A 21,449-nucleotide genomic window follows, 5' to 3' on the forward strand; every position below is an offset into this window, starting at 1 on the left:
TCTTATCAAAAAACATTTTTTCCTGGAAAAAAAAAATGGGTTTGAAGCAACACAACAGTGAGTAAATAGTGACAGATTATCTGTACTCCCTGGAGTCATTAGACTGCGACTTTGTTGAGATCAGTGCTGTCCAAACTGTGAGGCGCGGCCCTCCAGTGGGCCATAACGGTATTGCTGGGGGGGTAGACCGGGATAAACAATATTTAAATATAATTATAAAACTACTCTTCTAACTTTTCTAGTGTGATTTTTGATTACCTCATAAAAGTAACATGAAACACATCAAAACTATTTTTTTTTATCATAGGAGTATTTCTGTTGACAGACGTATTATCGCGTTGATGTCATATCATCATGTACTGTATAAAATATTATCACTTTAATGTCATATGTTATGTATTTATATCTTTTTTATTTTTATTATAAGATCATTTAATCATTTTTTTAGATTACAGGATCTTATCTGTACTCTACATTATACAAACAATATTTGTAGATGCTAGGGGGAGGTATTAATTACAAAAATATTATAAAACTATTTTGAATACTTTATTTAGGGCGATATCGATTCAATAACAAGAAATAAAACATATTTTTATCCTGACATTTTACACTTGTGAATGTGAATTTTTGCCATAAAAATAAATAAATAAATAAAATAATTGTGGGTTTGTTTATCAATAATACCTAAAAGAACATATTTCCACTTTAAAGTAAAATTTATTTAATACTGTCAACACATTTAAATCAAGAAGCTGGCGCTGAGGTACTTTTTCGATGACGTCAAAATGGATAGTACGCGGCGAGTTCGCCACTGTGACGTCGTATAGCGTAAATAAAGCGCAGCGTAACTATGGAACTTTTATTCCGGATTGAACTTTCAAGAGAGAGGGAAAGCAGAAGATTGTCTCCACAACGGCGACTTGATTTAAGTATAATCCAATATTTATTACTTACATTTACCTTAACACAACGGAGGCTGTTAATGCAGTACACATCACTGTTGGGGGTCTTGTTTTTCGTAAGTTATCTTGTACTTGATCTTAAAAACAGCCTCCATAGTGTGTTTCTTGACTCGTCAATTATCATTAATTATGCGATTGTCATTGTGGTACAATCACCACTTATTAAAATTGACCGTGACCAAATCAAAGCCAGCAAATGTCTGGAAAGATCTGCAGCAGTTTCGTATGTCGTCATCTTTTGAGATGCGGTCAGCGGGGTTCAGTTGATGGCATGAGGAGAAAAAAGCTTTGGTATAAGGTGCAATCCACCTTTTACTTATTCAAAACTCAGGTGTCAAGACTTCCAATGTTCTTCACTTCTTAATGCCCACACATTTCCTTATCCTGCTGAGAGGATAGTGCTTATTAGAAATTTTGGGCAATTCTTCCCCACACATCGATTTCAGATCTTTAATATTTGTGGGATTTCTGGACTGGACTGCTACAGGTAAGTACACAGATGCCAGTACAAATTCTATAGTATTTGTTAAGGAAGTTAATGGGTACCATCATCTGTGTGCTTACCGTCATTTATCAAAAATCTTCTTCTGCTTGTAAAGGTGTATTTCTTATCTAAATTGTTCATTTCATGTGATATCATGTTATTTCTGATAGTCCAGTCCACAGATGTACAAAGATCTTTGCAGTTTTCTGTTTTGCTGGGGTTTTGATGGATTCCCATGTCTTTAGCACTAACTTGTCCTTGCTTTTTAACCATGCTTTGTTTATCTTCATTTTTTATGGTCCTTTAAAGTTAACCCATCCTGGATGAGGTTGCACCCCGCAAGGGGGACAGTTGTGATATTTTAAATATTCGCCTGAAAGGTTAAAATGATGAATTCCTAGTCTTTGTACAAACACTCGACTGACTTTCCCACTGTACATACAGTGGTATGCTTTTGTGCTTTATACCCGTCACCCCCAAGCAACAACGTGAAATGATTCAATATATTTTCATATGATATATTAGGACACTTCTTTATTTCATCCTTCACTCAACTGAGGTGATATTGGTGGTACTGGAACCCCCCAAAGGTGAGCCTTCATGATTTTCTTATCATCTTGACTTGAGCCTTGGCCCCAGCTAAAGAGTAGCAACCCAACATTATTATGCGTCATGGCAGGTATTGTAATGTCCAACAGCTCCTACAGCCCTGTTCTTAGTTAATGTTAAGATCAGACTGTTAAGGTGTTTGATGTTCTTCCCTTCTTAATGGCCAAACTAATCTTTCCATGTAATGGTATTGGTATTGTTTTTCTGAATTAATCAGGATCACTAGATCAAAGATGGATGACAGTTGCTTCCGGACCAGAGTTGAAATGTGACTGCTTAATTCTGAACAGAATCACTTTCCATACGTCTTCGCACACTTATCCAAGCTTTCATCTGGATTTTGCTGGCTGTGCTGTCATGCAGACTGGGGGAATAAGATTTGAAGGATTCATTCTGGTATCATCTTTCTATCTTAACACCTCGTAGTGTTATATGATGGTTGAGTCCCTGGTTTGCCTTGAGCAGTGATGCTAACTGTTCTTGGCACACGAACTCAGCACCGACATGTTCTTACAGTTCTTTGCATGGCCTGCAGTTCAGATCTCAACAATGGTGGCGCACTGATTTCAGGGCGAACTTAGGGACACAACTGTCACAGACACTACAAGGAGTCATTGGTAGTTGCTGAGGACGTGTTTACATGAAACATAACAATTATGAATACATAATGGAAAATGACATTATATTTAACCTGCGGTAAAGACCACATAAAAGTTACTATTAAAATGCTTTGCCTTAATATTCATTAAAGCATTATATTCATAAGATGTCACTGCCTAAAACGTAATGGGGCGGTTTCCCAGACAGGGCTTAAGTCTAGTCCCATGCTTATTCAAAACTCACCCTTGATCTGTGTGCTTACCATCATTCATCAAAATATCTTCTGTGTTCATCAGACGGGTCTAACATTTACCTGTGAAATATCTTGTTGAATTTAATGTTGCTTCATTGATTGCAACAGCTTCAGGCCTTGACCATGATGGCTTCTCTACTAATGTTCAGTTTTGTGATGAAACTTTCCCTCCAAACATAGCGGTGAGCCTTTTTCACCAATGTTTTGACAAGGTTTCCTTGCTACAATAACTTATGACTTGCTCATCTTGTAAATTTGTATTTTCTTATCTAAACTGCTTTTATCTGGATTTTGCTGCCTGGGGGAATAAGATTTGATGGATTCATTCTGGTTTCATCTTTTTATCTTAACACCTTGTAGTGTTATATGATGGTTGAGTCTCTGGTTTGTCTTGAGCAGTGTCGCTAACTGTTCTTGGCACACGAACTCAGCACCGACAAGTTCTTACAGTTCTTTGCATGGCCTGCAGTTCAGATCTCAACAATGGTGGCGCACTGATTTCAGGGCGAACTTAGGGACCTAAGTGTCACAGACACTGCAAGGAGTCATTGGTAGTTGCTGAGGACGTGTTTGCATAAAACATAACAATTATGAATACATAGTGGAAAATTACTGTAACTAAGGCCTAGTCCTGGCTAATCCCTGTCTGGGAAACCAACCCCAAAGCTGTGAAAAGATGTTAATGCTTTATCCCATAAGTTTATACTTTAATGCAATCAGTTGACAGTAATGTTTACAGTAAAAGTGTTATGATAGTATGATGTGCCGATACAGTGACTAAAAAAAGTCTTCACATTTTAGTTAAAAATGGCGTTGTTGAGATAAAGGTTGAAACTGGATGGATCTTGTCTTATCTAAACATCACCTGTATAATGGTGCGGTCAGCAGCGTTCAGATGATGGCATGGCGAGAAAATAAAAGCTTTGATATAAGGTGCAATCCACCTTTTGCTTTTTTAAAACTCATCTGTGATGTGCCAAGACTTCCAATGTTCTTCACTTCTTTATGGCCACACATTTCCTTATCCTGCTAAGAGGACTTGCACCATGCTTAGGATGAATTTTGGGCAGTTCCTCCCTTGACATCGATTTCAGATCTTCACATGTCTGGACTGGACTGCTACAGGTAAGTACACAGTTGCCGGTACAAATTCACTCCCTTAGTATTTGTTTAAGGAAGTCAATGGGTACCATCAACTGTGTGCTTACCGTCATTCATCAAAATATCTTCTTCTGTGTTTATCAGAAGGTTCTAACATTTCCATGTAAAATATCTTGTTGAATTCAATGTTGCCTTATTGGTTGCAACAGCTTCAGGCCTTGACCATGATGGCTTCTCTACTAATATTCAGTTTTATGAGGAGACTTTCCCTCCTCTGAACGAAGCAGCGAGCTTATTTCACCAAGGTTTTGGCAAGGTTTTTTTCTCTGAAACTACTTTTGGAGTTTTCTTCCCTTGCCACAATAACTTATGACTTGCTCACCTTGCAAAGGTGTATTTTCTTATCTAAATTGTTCATTTCATGTGATATTGTCTTATTTGTGATAGTCCAGTCCACAGGTGTACAAATACCTTTGCAGTTTTCTGTTTTGCTGGGATTGTTGGGTTCCCAAGTCTGTAGCACTAACTTTTCCTTTAACCCTGCTTTGTTCATCTTCATAATGTTTTTTATAGTCCTGTAAAGTTAGCCAACCCCGGATGAGCATGGTTTCTCGCAAGGTTTTTTTCTCCACTACTAAACCTTTTGGAGTTTTTTTCCTTGCCACAGCTTGCTCACCGGGGGAATATTGATGTCTAGTAAAACATGCATTTTCTTATCCCATGAAGTAAAATCCACTTTATACAGCGAGGGGAAAATGACACATCAGCATTTTTATCAGTAAGGGGATTTCTAAGTGGGCTATTGAGACAAAATTTCCACCAGATGTAGCCATCAAGCCAAATATTGCCTTTTTGGTGATTACAGCTTCTGGCCCATTCTTACACACAAATGGTCTTGGGCCTTTTTTATGAACTTTGATGTTCAGTTCTCTCCATATATTTTCTATGGGATTTAGGTCAGGTGATTGATTTGGCACTTCTAGCAACTTGATTTTCTTTCTTTGAAACCCCTTCATTGTTTTCTTGGCCTTGTGTTTGGGATCATTGTCTTGCTGAAATGTCCACCCTCTTTTCATTTTCAGCTTTCATCCTGTTTTCAATAATTTAAAATCTGCCAGTTCTCCTTGCAGAAAAGAAGCACCAAACCATGATCCCCCCCCCCAAACTTCTCTGTTGGTATGGTGTTCTTGGGGTGGTGGGCAGTTCCATTTCTTCTCCAAACATGGTGTGTAGGATGACTACCAAAAAGTTCCATTTTGCTTTCATCTGACCATACTATAGTCTCCTAGTAATCCACAGGCTTCTCCAAATGATTTTTTGCTTTAGTGCATTGCTTATAGTTTTCTTTGAAACAACAGTACCTGCTGATGCAAGGTCTTCCTGAAGTTCTGCAGGAGTGGCTCTTGGCTCTTGGAGAACTCTTCTGATTATTCTTTGGACTTTTACCCCTGTTTTATTCTTTTTAACATTTTAAACAGTTTTTATTAAAATCACATTTATTTTCTTTAATTGTTATTTTAAATTCTCATGTATCTGTTTTATTGTGATTTTATCGTGTATCTCTTATTTTTACATTTTCTTTTTTCTCTTTTATATATTGTTTTCTCATTTCTATGTAAAGCACTTTGAATGACCTCTGTGTATGAAATGTGCTATACAAATAAACTTGCCATGGCTTTATTGGCCATCAATTAAGACTAAAGCAGCTGATATCAATTATTACTGATAGGGTTTCTCTCTCAATACTGACAGATTTCAGGTGATCTTCTGGCTTTCTATGCCATTTTGCACCTTGTTCTCTTCATGTGTTCAATACGTATTCACTGTGTCATTTCACTTTTATTATGACTCAACTTGTATACTTAAATGTTCTAATTTCTTTGTATGAATTCAATATTTGGCTTGATGGCCACATCTGGTGGACATGTTGTGTCAATAGCCCACCTATTTTCCCCTGTTGTACTTTTTTGCATGCATTGATCCTAATAAGTTGAAAGTCTAAAGAGTTTCCATCCAAGTGTAGTGGTGACCAAGGTTTTGGCAAGGTTTTTTTCTCCAATCCTAGGAGTTTTTTCCTTGCCACAATAACTTATGACTTGCTCACCTTGTAAATGTGTATTTTCTTATATAAACTGTTATTCACGTGATATCTGTCACGGCTAGTCCGTGTCATGTTTTGTGTATTGCACTGATCCGTCTCACCTGGACTCTCATTGACTCATTAAGCCAATACACCACACCTGTCTTATGTTTAATTGTCTTTGTATTTATATGCCTTGTTTCTGTCACACCGGTTGCCGGTAGATTGTCATTGTCATTACTTCCATGTCTGTTCCTGTTCACGTTGGATGTTCCTGTGTTACTTACATGCCTGTTATTTTACTCCTCGTGTTTTGTTTCCAGTTTTATTATTAAATGTTATTTATTGGTTCGAACTCTGCGTTTGCGTCCTGTCTCTCCAACCCTGTCGTGACAGAATCTACCGGCCAGCACTGGACGCAGCGGGTTCACGGAGGGCGGCTCCCCCAGGAGTTTCGTCGAGGGGGAGTAGTGACATCGGGGTGTATTCCCCATCAGCCCCGATGTCTCTTGGGGACCACCGTGAGCGATCGCTCGCTCCCGCGAGCATGCGGGAGGAGGATCGGCCCAGGCGGTCCCCCAACGGTTGAGTCGTCGACGACGGTCCCTCGGAGGACCACCATCCTGCTCGCAGGGGGATCCGGAACGGACCACGCCCGATCATTTCCCCGGGGTGGCTACCGAGAGAGGGTCTCCGTTTCCGCGAGGGGATGGGAGATGACTTCCGGGGGCAGCTGATCGTCGACGATTCCCAGGAGGGGGGTAATTCGTCTGCCACGGTTCTCTGAGCGATCGCTCCGGTTCTCCTGGCGCAGTCCGGCCAATCGTTCCTGTTGGTCTCGTCCCGGCGGCTGCCGGCTTCGCCAGGGTCCCCAAGCCCTCCACCCCTCCCTTGGACTCTTGCTACCAGACTTTGTTTTTGTTTTGTGTTTATTTGAGTGTCTGGTAGCCACTCGTAGAGGGAGGGGTTATGTCACGGCTAGTCCGTGTCATGTTTTGTGTATTGCACTGATCCGTCTCACCTGGACTCTCATTGACTCATTAAGCCAATACACCACACCTGTCTTATGTTTAATTGTCTTTGTATTTATATGCCTTGTTTCTGTCACACCGGTTGCCGGTAGATTGTCATTGTCATTACTTCCATGTCTGTTCCTGTTCACGTTGGATGTTCCTGTGTTACTTACATGCCTGTTATTTTACTCCTCGTGTTTTGTTTCCAGTTTTATTATTAAATGTTATTTATTGGTTCGAACTCTGCGTTTGCGTCCTGTCTCTCCAACCCTGTCGTGACAATATCGTGATAGCGACATTTTGCAGTTTTTTTTTTTTTTTTTTTGCTGGGATTGATGGGTTCCTAAAACTGTAGGGCTAACTTTTCCTTTAACCCTGCTTTGTTCATCATAATCTTTTTTTATAGTTCTGTACAGTTAACCAGCCCCGGATAAGCATGGTTTCTCACAGTTTTTTTTCTCCACTTCTAAACTTTACAAAGTTTTTTTTTTACTGTGAGAATATTGATATCTATTAAAACATGTATATTCTTATCCCTTTAAGTAAGCTCCACACTATACTTTGTGACATGCATTGATCCTTATAAGTTAAAAGTCGAACGAGTTTCCCTCCAAGCGTAGTGGTGACCAAGGTTTTGGCAAGGTTTTTTTCTCCAATACTACTTTAGGAGTTTTTTCCTTGCCACAGTATAACTTGCTCACCTTTCTTATCTAGTGTATGTGCAACTATTCAGTTCATGTCACTTCATATGTAATTTTCTTATCTTGCTATAGATCGATGGGTTTCCAGGTCTATAGTGATAATTTTGTGATCTTTAACATTGTTTATCTTCATAATGTATCTTCTCTGGTTATGTAAAAGTCCTGATTAGGGATGCTTAACGATTAATCGCGATTAATTGTAAGTTGAATAAAATTTTTGTTTACATCATATATGTGTGTGAACTGTGTATAATAACTTTGTATAAATAAATGTACACACATGCATGTATATGTTTTAGAAATGTTTACATGTGTATATACATTTGTATATTTATGTATAATTTATATTATATATAAATATAAATACTTAATATATACATTTTTTTTTTCTTAAATTATACATGAATGTGTTCATATTTATATATATACATATTTATTATACACCAATTACACACATATGTGATGTAAACAAAAACTTTTATTCTGCTAACAATTAATCACGATTAATTGTTAAGCATCCCTAGTCCTGATGAAACAGCCTAGTTTCCCGCAAGGTTTTTTCTCCAATAGTTAACCTTTTGGAGTTTTTTTCCCTTGCAACAGCTTGCTCACTGGCAGAATATTTAATAAATATGATATATAAATTATAAACATTGTCTTGTGTGATTGTATTTTTGGTGTTGACTGTCATCTGTTCATGATATAAATTCTTCTTTAATTAAAAGGATTGTTAACTACTATTTTTAATGTTTTTTTACGAGCACAATTATAAACATTATGAGTAAAAGTTTGTGGAAACCCTGTTGTTTAGATTAAATTAATTTATTTGAAATTAATTTATATTATAGAAGTATAATCAATTATTACTTAAACAGGTTATCATGGGTATAATTTTTCTGTATTTATTGTATTGAATGCCTTTATTGTCATTCATTGCATATAACATTTAAATGAAATGATGTGTCTCACAAAGAAGAACAGACCATACATCAACATTCAACCTAAAACAATAACAAGCAATAAATAGATAGACATACAATCATAAAAAAACAATTAAATGTATCAAATTAATTTAAAATGACTATAAAGTAATTGAGACTGGGGGAGTGGATGGCTATGGATAAACACTATTCATGAATCTAGACTTGCTGGTCTTTAGCGCAAACAGATCATGGAAGCATTCAATAGTTTAGGGTCACTTAATGGACATTTTTATTTTAGATTTGAAAGCATGTTTAAATGTTTTTTTCACATAGGTAATTTCAAACATGTTTTTTAAATGAATGATTTAGACTGGTTAATAAAGAAAAAAGCAGTCAGTAAGAGAACAGATGTGAACTTTCTCAATAAAAAAGATACATAAAAAGTTCTCAAATAAAAAACTTTCTCAATGTTTTAAAAGCATCTCAGGGTGAGACCTCAAAAAACTGTTAATAGTAATGTTAATAGCCACAATATTTAATGTAAAACATTTTATAAATGTATAACAAAATTATGTTTTTTATAGACTCAACAATAAAGCCTTTTGAATTGAGCATTTACTTAGAGGCAGAAGCACAGCTTTTGTGTTTGGCCAGTAAACACATCAAAATCTGAGTTTAGTTATGATCAAGAATCATCATAGTTTATCTTTATGGAGTCAGAAGTTATGAAAGTCCTGCCCTTTACCTCAACTCCTGATGGATCTTTACCATTGTGAGAGTTTGTTCAGGAAAGCCACAGGACGTCTGCTTCAGATTTTCCCTGGAACCTTTGGAGAGAGAAAGACTGGAACTAAGGGCTCTGTATAGGTGCAGTAAATGTCTGTTATTGTCACGGACGGCATGAATTTCCTCTGGTTAAATAAAAATTATTTGACTTGTTGAGATTATTTAACTGTGAGGAAATCACATAAGTGTATATCAAAGGTAAGTGCCCTTTATTTGATTTCTCAGTTTACAATTATTTCTTAAGGTGTCGTGAATGTTTGTTAATAGTTCTGTGGTAAGATAAGAAAACTTTAGATAATTTATTTTATGTCACAGTTGTCATTCTAATAGACACTGAAAATCTGGATCACTTTGAATTGAACAAAGTGTAATTTCAGTTAAAATAAATATATTAACACCAATGTGGAAAAGTTTTTCCCATTCAGTATTCTCTATTCTGTTAAACCCTAATTGAACCTTGAAGTTAAGAGATTCTTGTAATACTCAACAAGATTTTGCAAAAATGGTGTATGGTTTTACACAAATGTTAAAAACCGAAAAAACAAAACTGTTCACTCTCCATCTTCATTCATGCACAAAAAGATAGAGCTGTGAAATATAGTAGCAGAGTGTTAATTTGTACAGTGCAGAATGGGATCAGGGGTCGAAATGCAAAAACTTTAACAAAGCTGTTCCAAGGAAAACTCTGAGAAACATTTGTATTTTTAAATAAAAAACAGTGATATGTGTTTTATCTATACTCTGAAAAGACTTTAGAAAAATCCATATTTGACAAAATGGGTCAAAACAACTCATCATTTTTTGTGTAATTATAAATTATTGAGAACTTACCCAGGTAAAAAATTAGTATACTTTAGTGTATTAGAAATATGATTGAAGTACATAAGTATAAAACAAGTATGCTTTTACTTGTGCTTTATTAAAAGAGTATTTGATATTTACTTTTTAAAAGTATACTTTTTTGTGTACGCACAAAATATACGTAAACACAACTATAATTATGCAATTGTACTGTAAGTGTGCTTAATTGTTCATGAATCTTGATTATTTTTAGTCGTGTATTTTAGTGCACTTGAAGTCTTAAAAAAGTTGTTCCATTTTAGTATACTATTTACACTTGAAGTGTAGTGAAATAGATGTTAAATTGAAATTAATACATAATTGAATACACTTACTTGGATTTGACAAAAATAGTACAAAATGTAGAAAATATATCCTTAGTACACTTTTTAAAATATATTTTAAATCAAATTATTTTTTACCTGGGAAAGTTGTACATCATATTGTATGTATTGCTTATTTTATAGTAAATTGCACATAAAAATGTAGTCTTTATTACATAAATTGTGTTGTAGGAGGTCTTCACCATGAGTCTGACACTAGTAATGTTGATCCTCATGATCTTTATATCTTCGGGTCTAACTGCAAAGTGCCCACGTGTTTGTGTCTGTGATGACACCAAGCTCATTGTAACCTGCATTGGGAAGAACCTCACACACATTCCTATAGCCATAAAGGAGGTGAGTATGCTCATTTGCTTTCCAAATCCAGTTAAGCTAAATGTGGTTCATAAATAAATTTTGATCATAAATAAATGACCCTCACTGTGAAATCCAGGCTAAAATCTCATAAATATGATATTAAGAGCATCAAAGTTTGATTTCACATGTTTTACATTTCTTTACTATTTGATACCCTTATATGCGCATGTGCATCACTATTATCATTGATGCAGTTGTCTCTCTTAATTTTAGATCACAGTGAAGTTGGATCTTAAGAGAAACAATCTTGGCGAACTGATCAAAGGTGCTTTTAAACACACACCCTACCTGACCCACCTGAACCTGCAGGGATGTGGGATTCACTCAGTAAGAGAGGGGGCATTCCGAGGTCTTTCCCGTTTGGTCCAACTTGACCTCACCAGGAACATCATTAACGTCCTATACCAGGTAAAGTACATGACGGGTGTCCTTCAGATTATGTGCGGCCGTCTTGGTGCTATATAAATGTAGATAGATTTGTTTCTCAGAAGTAGAGGATCTCATTACGGTGTTAATCGTGTTTTTACCGTCTCTCCATTCTGCAGGAATCGTTTGATGGATTATCATCATTGAAGCAGTTATATTTGGATCGGAACCGCATTGAGGAGATCAATCCTGGAGCGTTTGCTTCGTTGAGCTCTTTGAATCTGCTGTCCGTCACTCATAATCAACTTGTCTACATTCCCAACATGGCATTTCAGGTGTAGATCACCAAATCTAAGAGAATAAAAGATGTTTCTCGTTGGTTCTTAGCCCTTTTTTTCAGTCAGTTTGAATCCTTAATACGCTTTCTTTAAATATGTGTGCATTTGGCAGATGCTTTAATCCAAAGTGAAGTTATACCTTTTAGTGTGGTCCCTGGCATCAAACCCATAAACTTTTGTGCTGCTAGTGCAATGCTCTACCAGTTAAACCATGTAATTTATATTCTTGAATTACCCAATATTTGTGCCTGTTTCCCAGGGTATGTTCAATATCCAGTTGTTACGTTTGAGTCACAACTCTTTAAACAATCTGGCAACAGAAGCCTTTGCTGGTCTTCTCACACTCACTCACTTGAACCTGGACCATAATGAGCTCCAGTTCTTTCCTACAAAAACTATGACCAGGTATCTTTCATTGCTGCATTACGAAGTGTTACTGATATCACCTAAAGGGATAGTTCTCCCAAAAATGAAAATAATATCATTATTTACTTACCCTCACTTGACCTGTATACATTTCTTTGTTTTGCTGAACACAAAGGAAGATATTTGTTATCAAGCTAGAAACAAGAGCACCATTGAAAAATACTATGTAAGTCAATGGTGCTCAAAAATGGTTTGGTAGAAATTTATGCAGGTGTGTAACAACATGAGAGTGAGTAAATTATGACCGAATTTTCATTTTTTTTGGTGAACTATCCCTTTAACATCAAACTCTGGCTTGTATATAGGAGAAAAAGGCTCCGGATAATTATAATATATATATACACCAAAAATCTACGTTCACTGTTTTTTACAAATTTCTTTCAGATTAGTGGAGTTGACTCATCTCGACATGAGTTTTAACCCTATGACGTATCTGGTGGACGAGAGTGTGACAATGCCAAAACTCACACATCTGTTGTTGACCAACATGGCCTTGCAGGACCTGTCAGATTTAACTTTGTCTCTCTCTCCCTTCATCTCTCATCTGGACCTGAGCAATAACCAGCTCCCTTACATACCGGCCCTAATGGGGACCACACGGCTCACCAGCCTCAACCTCACTGGTAACCATGGATACAACCTAATCTATGTTCTATCAGTATTAAGGTGACTCCATTGTAGGGATTTTGCATTATAACTACAAAAATATTACACAACCCCTAAAAATGTTTCCACTTGCTAGGGTCAAATATGGACAAACCCAACCATGGAGTTTAAATGAGTTTAAGAGTTAAAATGCAGTTACAGTCTCAAAACTCATGATTTCGCTCATTCATTGTCATTCAGGAAACCCCATCAGATGTACCTGTTTACTACAGGACCTAAAGATGTGGGCAAAGAAGTCCGGGATTAAGCTCTATGGTGAATGTGCTTGGCCTCCACACCTCTCAGATGAACCTCTGGTTAATGTGCAAGAACAGGACCTCCGCTGCAGACAACAAGATGAGCTGATGCTGCCAGATGAGACAGAAAAAGAAGGAGAGGCAAAAACTACCGATGAAGAAAAGAGTACGGAAAAAAGCAAGCCAAAGAAAAGTGACAGATGTCCACAGAATTGCTATTGTGAGGTGAGAAACAGAGGGTTGAATGAATGTTGAATGTAACAGATCTCCAAATGGGAATAGTTAAACGGACAATTTTACTGTTTTGGAATTCGTTCAGCTGATCTCCGGGTCTGGCGGTACCACTTTTAGAATAGCTTAGCATAATCTATTGAATCTAATTAGACCATTTAGCATTGCGCTAAAAAAATAACCATTTAAAACTTGACTCTTCTGTAGTTACATCATGTACTAAGACTGACGGAAAATTTTAAGTTGCAATTTTTTAGGCAGATATGGCTAAGAACTATACTCTCATTCTGGCATAATAATCAAGGACTTTGAAAATCAAAACTTTTAATTTTCTGTTCTGTCGGTTAATTATGCTAAGCTGTGCTAAAAGTGGTACAGCCAGACCCGGAGATTGGCTGAATGGATTCCAAAAAGGTAAAAATCAGTTGTTTAACTCTAGGGGAGCTGGAAAATGAGCCTATTTTCAGTGGAGTGTCCCTTTAAGTTAACTAGTTTTTCTTGGTTTGGTTAATTAAAAAATGTTTTTCTTTTCTATAATCATCCTCCTTATCAGCCTGATGCTCAACATGCTACCTGTGAGGAACGTGGTCACACAAAAGTGCCAAGTGGTTTCCCCGGCAACACTCACCTGCTGAACATGCGTGGCAACCACTTCCACTATCTTCCTAGCAACAGTTTCCCTAAAGTCCCTAATGTGGTGTCCCTTCACTTGGACAGCTGTAAAATCCATGAAATCGAGAACGGAGCTTTCCAGGGTATGAAGTGGCTGATGTACCTCTACTTGTCCGACAACCAGCTTTCTTCCTTGGACACAAATGTCTTCGCAGCTGCCCACGAGATCATGTATCTTCACCTTGAAGGCAACAGGCTCTCCCAGTTTCCTTATTCAGCTACACTGGCTCACATCCCTAAACTCCTGGAGCTGCATCTGGAAAGAAATCTGATAGCTAAACTAGAGCCTGTGGGGCTTCTTACTCCAATCCCTCAACTGACAGGCCTCTATCTCACCAATAACACCATTACAACCATAGTCCCTAAAGCTCTGGATCCAGCACCCAAGCTGGATGTTCTCCATCTGGAAGATAATAAGCTTACAGAAGTGCCTAGTGATGCAATAGGCCATGCACCTCTGTTTACCGAATTCCATCTTTCAGGGAATCTGATTCGCTGGATAGGTCCAAGAGCGTTTAGGGGCGTGGCTAAAAGTCTGAAACACCTGCATATTGATAGAATGGGTCTTCAAAAGGTAGATGACAACATTTTATTATTTATACTATAACAAAGTACATGATAATCTTTCTCTAATGGCTAATGTTTTCTGTGTTGGTGTAGATGAGTGCAACGTCTCTGACAGGGCTTGGTCCCGGTCTCCTGTCTTTATCTCTGGAAGAGAATCAGTTAGAAGAGTTACCTGACTTTTCACATCTTACTGGCCTGCAAAACCTCACCCTGGGTACCAATCCACTAATGTGTGACTGCAAATTACTGCCATTTTACAGGTGAGATATATATCTGTTTGTACACACGAAATGCGTCCATCCATCCATATCTTCATACATATCTCCTCTTTCTTTCAGCTGGTTGTCAAATACAAGCCTAAAAGTTGAAGCTGTGTGTGGTTACCCTTCTGAGCTGCGAGGTCAGGCTGTGATAGATGCTGTCATCTTTGAAAACTGCTTAGGAGAAAATGCTCAGGCATTCAATGAAACCTCCATCACCACCACCAATGACCCAAAAATAACAGAGATGCAGACGACAGCAGGGCCACTGGAAAATAGTAATGGACACAAACCAGTGAAAAATCCCAAAAGAACCAGGTCTAAAAAGAAAAACAGAAGAAAGAAGATCAAGCAAAAGGAAAAGAAGCATTGAGAAATATGATTCAGAGGACTTATATGTCAATGATATAAATGAATAATCTTCATAATAAACGAATGCAAAAAATGTTAAAAGCTATTGCTGGATGTTGATTCGATTGGGTGTTAAATTTAATAAGTTAACATTATTCCATTTACAATATATTGTGCCATATTTGTCTACATACGTAATACATATAAGCAAAACTATTTCGTCATGTTCCTAACTGGTTCCATGGTGTAATGGTTAGCACTCTGGACTCTGAATCCAGCGATCCGAGTTCAAATCTCGGTGGAACCTAAAGTTTTCACTTCTAGGAAATGATTTAGCACGACATTTTGTGTACATGTGTTATAAGTTATAATAATACTGTTCATTTATTTTAAATAAAAGCGTCTAATGTGTTCTCCAGCACGCCGCATTGCTTTAATATTACGTTGTTTTGAGAGACCACTGTAGTAAACTGAGGCGGTCTGTATTCTCGTTAACTCTCGCGAGATCAAACCACAAGCAATCATGGCGGCCGCGATGGATGTGGACACCCCGAGTGGAGCTAACAGTGGAGCTAGCAAGAAACGTTTTGAAGTGAAAAAGGTAAACGGTCTTGAGGGGATGTAAAGAAATGATGTTAAACACTTAGATAACGCTTAGTCCCTTTAACACGTAGACTTTTCTAGAGCAGCGCGTTTGTAATTTCCGGCTAGCGTTAGCTATGCTGACTAACACACCATTATGTGTCTCTCAACAAGAAGTTGATATGGTGTTTTATTATTACAGAAAATGTTAACCCTTCCTATTTATGATCTAATATCAAGAAGATATACGTTACCAGTGTTTAACGCTTTGTTGATTTGTTCTCTAGTAAAGTCTGTAGCGTAATCTGGGAGATTATTAAAATAGGCCACCAGCTAAATGAAGATCCATTGAGTCATTCAGACAGTTGTGTCTTTTTTCAAGCATCACCGTTTCATTTAAATGGTGCTGCCAACATCTTGTTTCAATGTTTTGCTGATTTAAAATCCCACACACGGTTAAATATTTATATTTACAACAAGGCTACTAAGAAAAACTGTTGTATTATGTAGGTGATCACTGTGTACTATGGTATTACCTTCTGAAGTACCATTTTACTGTCACACTACTTTTATTAAAAGGGCTGTATATAAGGTTTTAAATTATCATTTTGTTAGCCTTTTATGATAAATGAAATGCTGACCAGTAGATGTGGCCAGTTGTATTAAAGGGGACATATCATGAAAATCTGACTTTTTCCATGTTTTAGTGCTATAATTGGGTCCCCAGTGCTTGTATCAACCTAGAAAATGTGAAAAAGAACAACCCAGTAACTTAGTTTTGGTAAACCATATTGGCTCTTCTTGTGATGTCAGAAGGGGATAAAACCACCCCTAAATCTGCACTATCCAACCACGACACTTCCATTTACTGCAGAGATCAATTTATTTGCATTTAAAAAGACACACCCCAAAACAGCACATTTTTCCTCACACATACAAAGTGGCAATTTTAATATGGTATAATAAATTATCTATATGGTATTTTGAGCTACAACTTTATTTGACATCTAAAAAAAGTATTGTGAAATGTCCCATTAAAGGCTCTAATGTTTCTCTTTTAAAGTGGAATGCTGTGGCGCTTTGGGCTTGGGACATTGTTGTGGACAACTGTGCCATTTGCAGAAATCACATTATGGACCTTTGTGAGTATCTTCAAATCCACTTTGGTGTTAGTTTTATATAAAGCTGGTCTTTATGTCATGTCACCTGTATGCATCCTGTATTTTTATAGGTATAGAGTGTCAGGCCAATCAAGCCTCAGCTACATCAGAAGAGTGCACAGTGGCTTGGGGAGTCTGCAATGTGAGTATTGCGGCCAAATGCAAATATACACGGTTTATGTTCTGTAGAGTTGTGTTGTGATTCGATTGTTTGATTTTCCAGCACGCGTTTCATTTCCACTGCATCTCTCGTTGGCTGAAGACCAGACAGGTGTGTCCCCTGGACAACAGAGAGTGGGAGTTTCAGAAGTGAGTTTTTTTTCCATCTCGTTTAAAAAACAGTCAAGCAGTTTAGATTAAAGGTATAGCGGAAGATTTTCCTGAAATTTTTAAAAGAACCGCCCCTCCACTTTAAAAAAAAAACAATGCACTTGCGCAACACTCTACCTCCTTCCGAGAGGGAACGCCTATTAACGTTTGCACGATAGAGCATGCACGAGCCTATAGTTCTTCACTTCGCTCGGTTTACAAGTTGCTGCCAGCATGGCTCATACATTGAGATGTTTACCGTGTCTGCGTGGTTCGTGACTTGTTCCAGGGCTAGCATCGCTAATCATAGCTTACATCAACATATCTAGCAGTTTTACTAGCAGTGATTTTAAATGGATTTCTCCAAATGGCATGCCAAACTTTACCTGTCGAGTAGAAACTTTGCGACTGAGGCATCAGTTGGAAGCCCAAAAACACTCTGGTCTTGTTTCTTTCTTAAGAGGCCTTTCTCTTCTTGTCATACAATTCGTAAACACTTCTTCTTTTGCAACCCTCAGACATTTTTAAAAAACACGGTGAGAACGCGAGCTTCAATAAATGGCTGAAACCGTAGCCCACCACACATATACACTTGAAAGTGCACATGCGCAGAAAGCGAACCTAGGGACAAGCACGTATGACAGCCTTACGTAAACATATCATCAGAATGATGGCCAATAGTCTTGATGATCCACCCGGAAAAAGAAAATCCTCTCCTATACCTTTAAGAAAGAAGATTAATGTGGCACATTTTAAAGTTTGTTTTAAGCAATATACGTTTATGATAACATAAACTCATGAAACAAGGCATTTGTTGTTTATCATTTTTTTCATACTTATACAATTGCTAATCTGATGATTTATTTTTCAGGTATGGCCATTAGCAGCATCTGGAATGATACAGGAATTTCTTTCCTGAGCTGCTTGCTGTTTAGATGCCACTGTTTTCTTGTCAAGTAGACATATTACTCCAACGTTAAAATGTTCTTGTTTTTTTTATTTCTGTGTAGTGCAGCATCCAATGCTGTAAATTATAAATAAAGTTTTCCAGAGTCCATTTGGTTTGGTTAATTTTTTACATTATGTAAGAGGAAAGAAATGTCCAGCTACCTAATCTGAAAGCTTGTTTTAAAATGTGCTTCATTGCTTTAATGTAAAAATCAGTATAGAGAATATTTGCATTGTATTAAGCAAGATAATTCTTTCTCTTTTTCTTTTAAATGTTGTTCTAGACTTATATAACTATACAATAAATTGCACATACATAGAGAGGAATATAATTCAGCCAGTTAGGTTCTCTAATGTAAACTGACAGGAATTGTTTGTCAAATAATACAAGGCCCTAATTAAATTTTTCATTATAAATTGTTATTTTATATATATATATATATATATATATATATATATATTCTTTTTTGCTGTCATATATGTAAGCATTTTAATAACTAGTAAAATACAAATAGAATTTAAAGCATCATTAACGGCGTCAAATTATCTAATTTATAATCTCGCGATAAAAAAAGAGTTTTGAAATAACGCCCTTTTCATAATTGGCGCGACCTGGTCATTTCCACTAAAGCCTTTTAACTTGCAAAACCGTGTATATTGCTATGTATACATTAACGTCTATTCGTTGAGCTCACACGTTTATATGAAGCCAAGTTACTTAAAAATGGCCAAAAATTGACAATTCATAGGTAAAACTATGCTCCATTGTTGACGAGTGTGAGGACAAACACTCATCCGCCAAGAAAAGGTAAGCAGCAACGTCTTAAAATATCTCTCAAATATTTTTTTAATTTCTACACACAACAGAGTTTGGGTACAAGATGTTTGGTCGAGTTAGAGGTAAGGGGTTGGTGAATGTCTTGATATTCAAAAGTTGAAGTGGTAATCTATGCCCAGACCCAGAGTCGTTTAATAACAGAGTTACGAAACGCTTTGATCTCGCCGCCGTGCGGTCACGTGATTCATGTAACGTTCTGCAGTTCCAAACCAAGCAGGGCTGTCAATCTGTTTGCATAGGTTTTCAGCTATTTTAGATAAATATTAGCTTGTAATGTGAATTGATCACTATACTTACTATGTTTATAACGTTATTTTACTAGGGAGTGATGTAAATATAGTAAAACAGTTAATAAAGATAAACAGTCATAGGTGTCATTTACACTGGGGACGCTGGGGACATGTCCCCACCACTTTTTGAAATGGCTGATTTTGTCCCCACCACTTTTTGAAATGGCTGATTTTGTCCCCACCACTTTTTGAAAGCATTTGGTTAAAATGTTCTGAAAAATCATACAATACCTGTGCGACTTACACTGCAAAAATGACTTTCTTGCTTAGTATTTTTGTCTTGTTTTCAGTAGAAATATCAAAAAATTCTAAAATCAAGATGCTTTTTCTTGATGAGCAAAATGACGTAAGAAAATAAGTCAAATTTTTAGACAAAACTATACAATTTAAGTGAATTTGTGATTAAAACAAGCAAAAATATCTTCCAATGGGGTGAGACAAAAATCTAAAAATAAGATTTCTTTTTTCTTAAACACTTCATTTAAGCAAAATTTTCTCACCCCATTGGCAAATATTTTTGCTTGTTTTAGGCACAAATTCACTTAAATTGTATAGTTTTTGTCTAAAAGTTTGACTTATTTACATCTTGATTTAAGAATTTTTAGATATTTCTACTAAAAACAAGACAAAAATACTAAGAAAGAATGTCAGATTTTCAAGACAAAAATATTAGTATTTTTGTTTTGTTTTCAGTTAAAATAACTTCAAATTCTTAAATTAAGATGCTTTTTCTTGATGAGCAAAGCAACCCAAGAAAATAAGTCTAGTTTTTAGACCAAAAATATCAAATGTAAGTGATTTTGTGCATACAACAAGCAAACAAATCTGCCAAGAAAAATGTTCAAGATTTTTTTGCTTGTTTTATGCACAAAATCACTTACATTTGGTATTTTTGGTCTAAAAACTAGACCTATTTTCTTAGGTCATTTTGCTCATCAACAAAAAGCATCTTAATTTAAGAATTGTTAGATATTTTTACTGAAAACAAGACAAAAATACAAAAAACATTTTTTCTTGAAAATAATTTTTGCAGTGTACGACTGGTTTTGTGGTCCAGGGTCACATATGTTGCGTTGTGTGCTTATAGTGTGTTTTCTCTTACATGTATATCTCTTACAAATATTTTTGTGTTGTTGACCAGCCTACACTATGCCCATTTTTGATGCGCCGTTATTCAAAATTTTTCCCGTCCTGCTGTAATGTTTTTTCATCTGATCTTTTGTCCCCACCACTTTTCAACACAAACTGACGCCCCTGTAAACAGTTAATTGTGGCCCAAAGATAACTGTGGTTATCTATACCAACTACAGCAACACAGTTTATCTTTTATTTTTGTAGCAAAATATGGCTATATAAATGGCTATCAATCTGCTAAAAACATAATTCCTACACTTTTACTATATTAAAATCACAAAAAAGATCGCCAACGCGGTTATTTGTAACAGTGAAGCATAACATAAACACACTAAATTAATATTTAATTGTATTTATAGTACACACATTAAATGTTAATATAATCATACATGATTTTCGAGGATACATCACTCGTATTACTTACCAAACACAATGAAACACATAGCAGCATTGTAAGCAGTGTGACTTTCTTATAAGGCATTTAGCTTGTCGCTGTTGCCCCCTAGTGTTACTCGTAATATATAAAAAAGATAAGTATAAAGTAGATGGCCACCAGTAATAAAATATTAAACCATTAAATCTATATTATTCACACATTATACACAACTCATTAAAATATAAAAATTTTACTAGTTATTATTAACGAAAATCATTACCTACCCCAGAGTTCATAAAATATCACTGTTGACTATATTAATGAAATGTCCGAAAATGTAAAGAGAAACGGTAATTTCATCGATTTACCAGCAGGTGCCATTGAAATGAATGGGCTTCAGTGCTGCGTTTGGAACTATGCGTCACTACCGGTCACTACATGAAATGCTGTTACTTCCGCATTCCATTCTTACAACGGACGTCTATGTGAGTGTCGTAACTCTATTATTATACGACTCTGCCCAGACCGATCGGCTTATGACATTAAAGTATCGCGAGACCGATTCAAAAGCATGCAGAGAAGAATACCCTCGCGTTATTTTGATGTGACACGTCGATCGGTTGGCGCGAGGTCGCGTTTTCGG

At 36.6% G+C, this 21,449-nt stretch overlaps 2 protein-coding genes and 1 non-coding gene across 3 annotated transcripts; all 3 read left to right on the forward strand.

The window, feature by feature from the left end:
- Positions 1-10,882: 10,882 nt before the first annotated feature.
- On the forward strand, positions 10,883-15,191 carry chadla (chondroadherin-like a). The gene is made up of 9 exons (XM_065252500.1): positions 10,883-11,035; positions 11,270-11,464; positions 11,602-11,757; positions 12,020-12,165; positions 12,571-12,809; positions 13,033-13,313; positions 13,873-14,565; positions 14,652-14,818; positions 14,897-15,191. The coding sequence occupies exons 1-9, from the start codon at positions 10,883-10,885 to the stop codon at positions 15,189-15,191; spliced, it is 2,325 nt and encodes a 774-aa protein (XP_065108572.1).
- Positions 15,192-15,404: 213 nt separating this feature from the next.
- On the forward strand, positions 15,405-15,476 carry trnaq-cug (transfer RNA glutamine (anticodon CUG)). The gene has a single exon. It is a non-coding gene; the product is annotated as a tRNA-Gln (tRNA).
- A 154-nt stretch (positions 15,477-15,630) lies between these two features.
- Positions 15,631-18,277, forward strand: rbx1 (ring-box 1, E3 ubiquitin protein ligase). Its single transcript, XM_065252577.1, has 5 exons — positions 15,631-15,770; positions 16,815-16,893; positions 16,983-17,053; positions 17,135-17,220; positions 18,092-18,277. The coding sequence occupies exons 1-5, from the start codon at positions 15,693-15,695 to the stop codon at positions 18,102-18,104; spliced, it is 327 nt and encodes a 108-aa protein (XP_065108649.1). The 5' UTR covers positions 15,631-15,692; the 3' UTR covers positions 18,105-18,277.
- Positions 18,278-21,449: the final 3,172 nt, after the last annotated feature.

The sequence above is a fragment of the Paramisgurnus dabryanus genome, chromosome 3 (genome assembly GCF_030506205.2).
Source record: "Paramisgurnus dabryanus chromosome 3, PD_genome_1.1, whole genome shotgun sequence".
Taxonomy (NCBI): Eukaryota; Metazoa; Chordata; class Actinopteri; order Cypriniformes; family Cobitidae; genus Paramisgurnus; species Paramisgurnus dabryanus.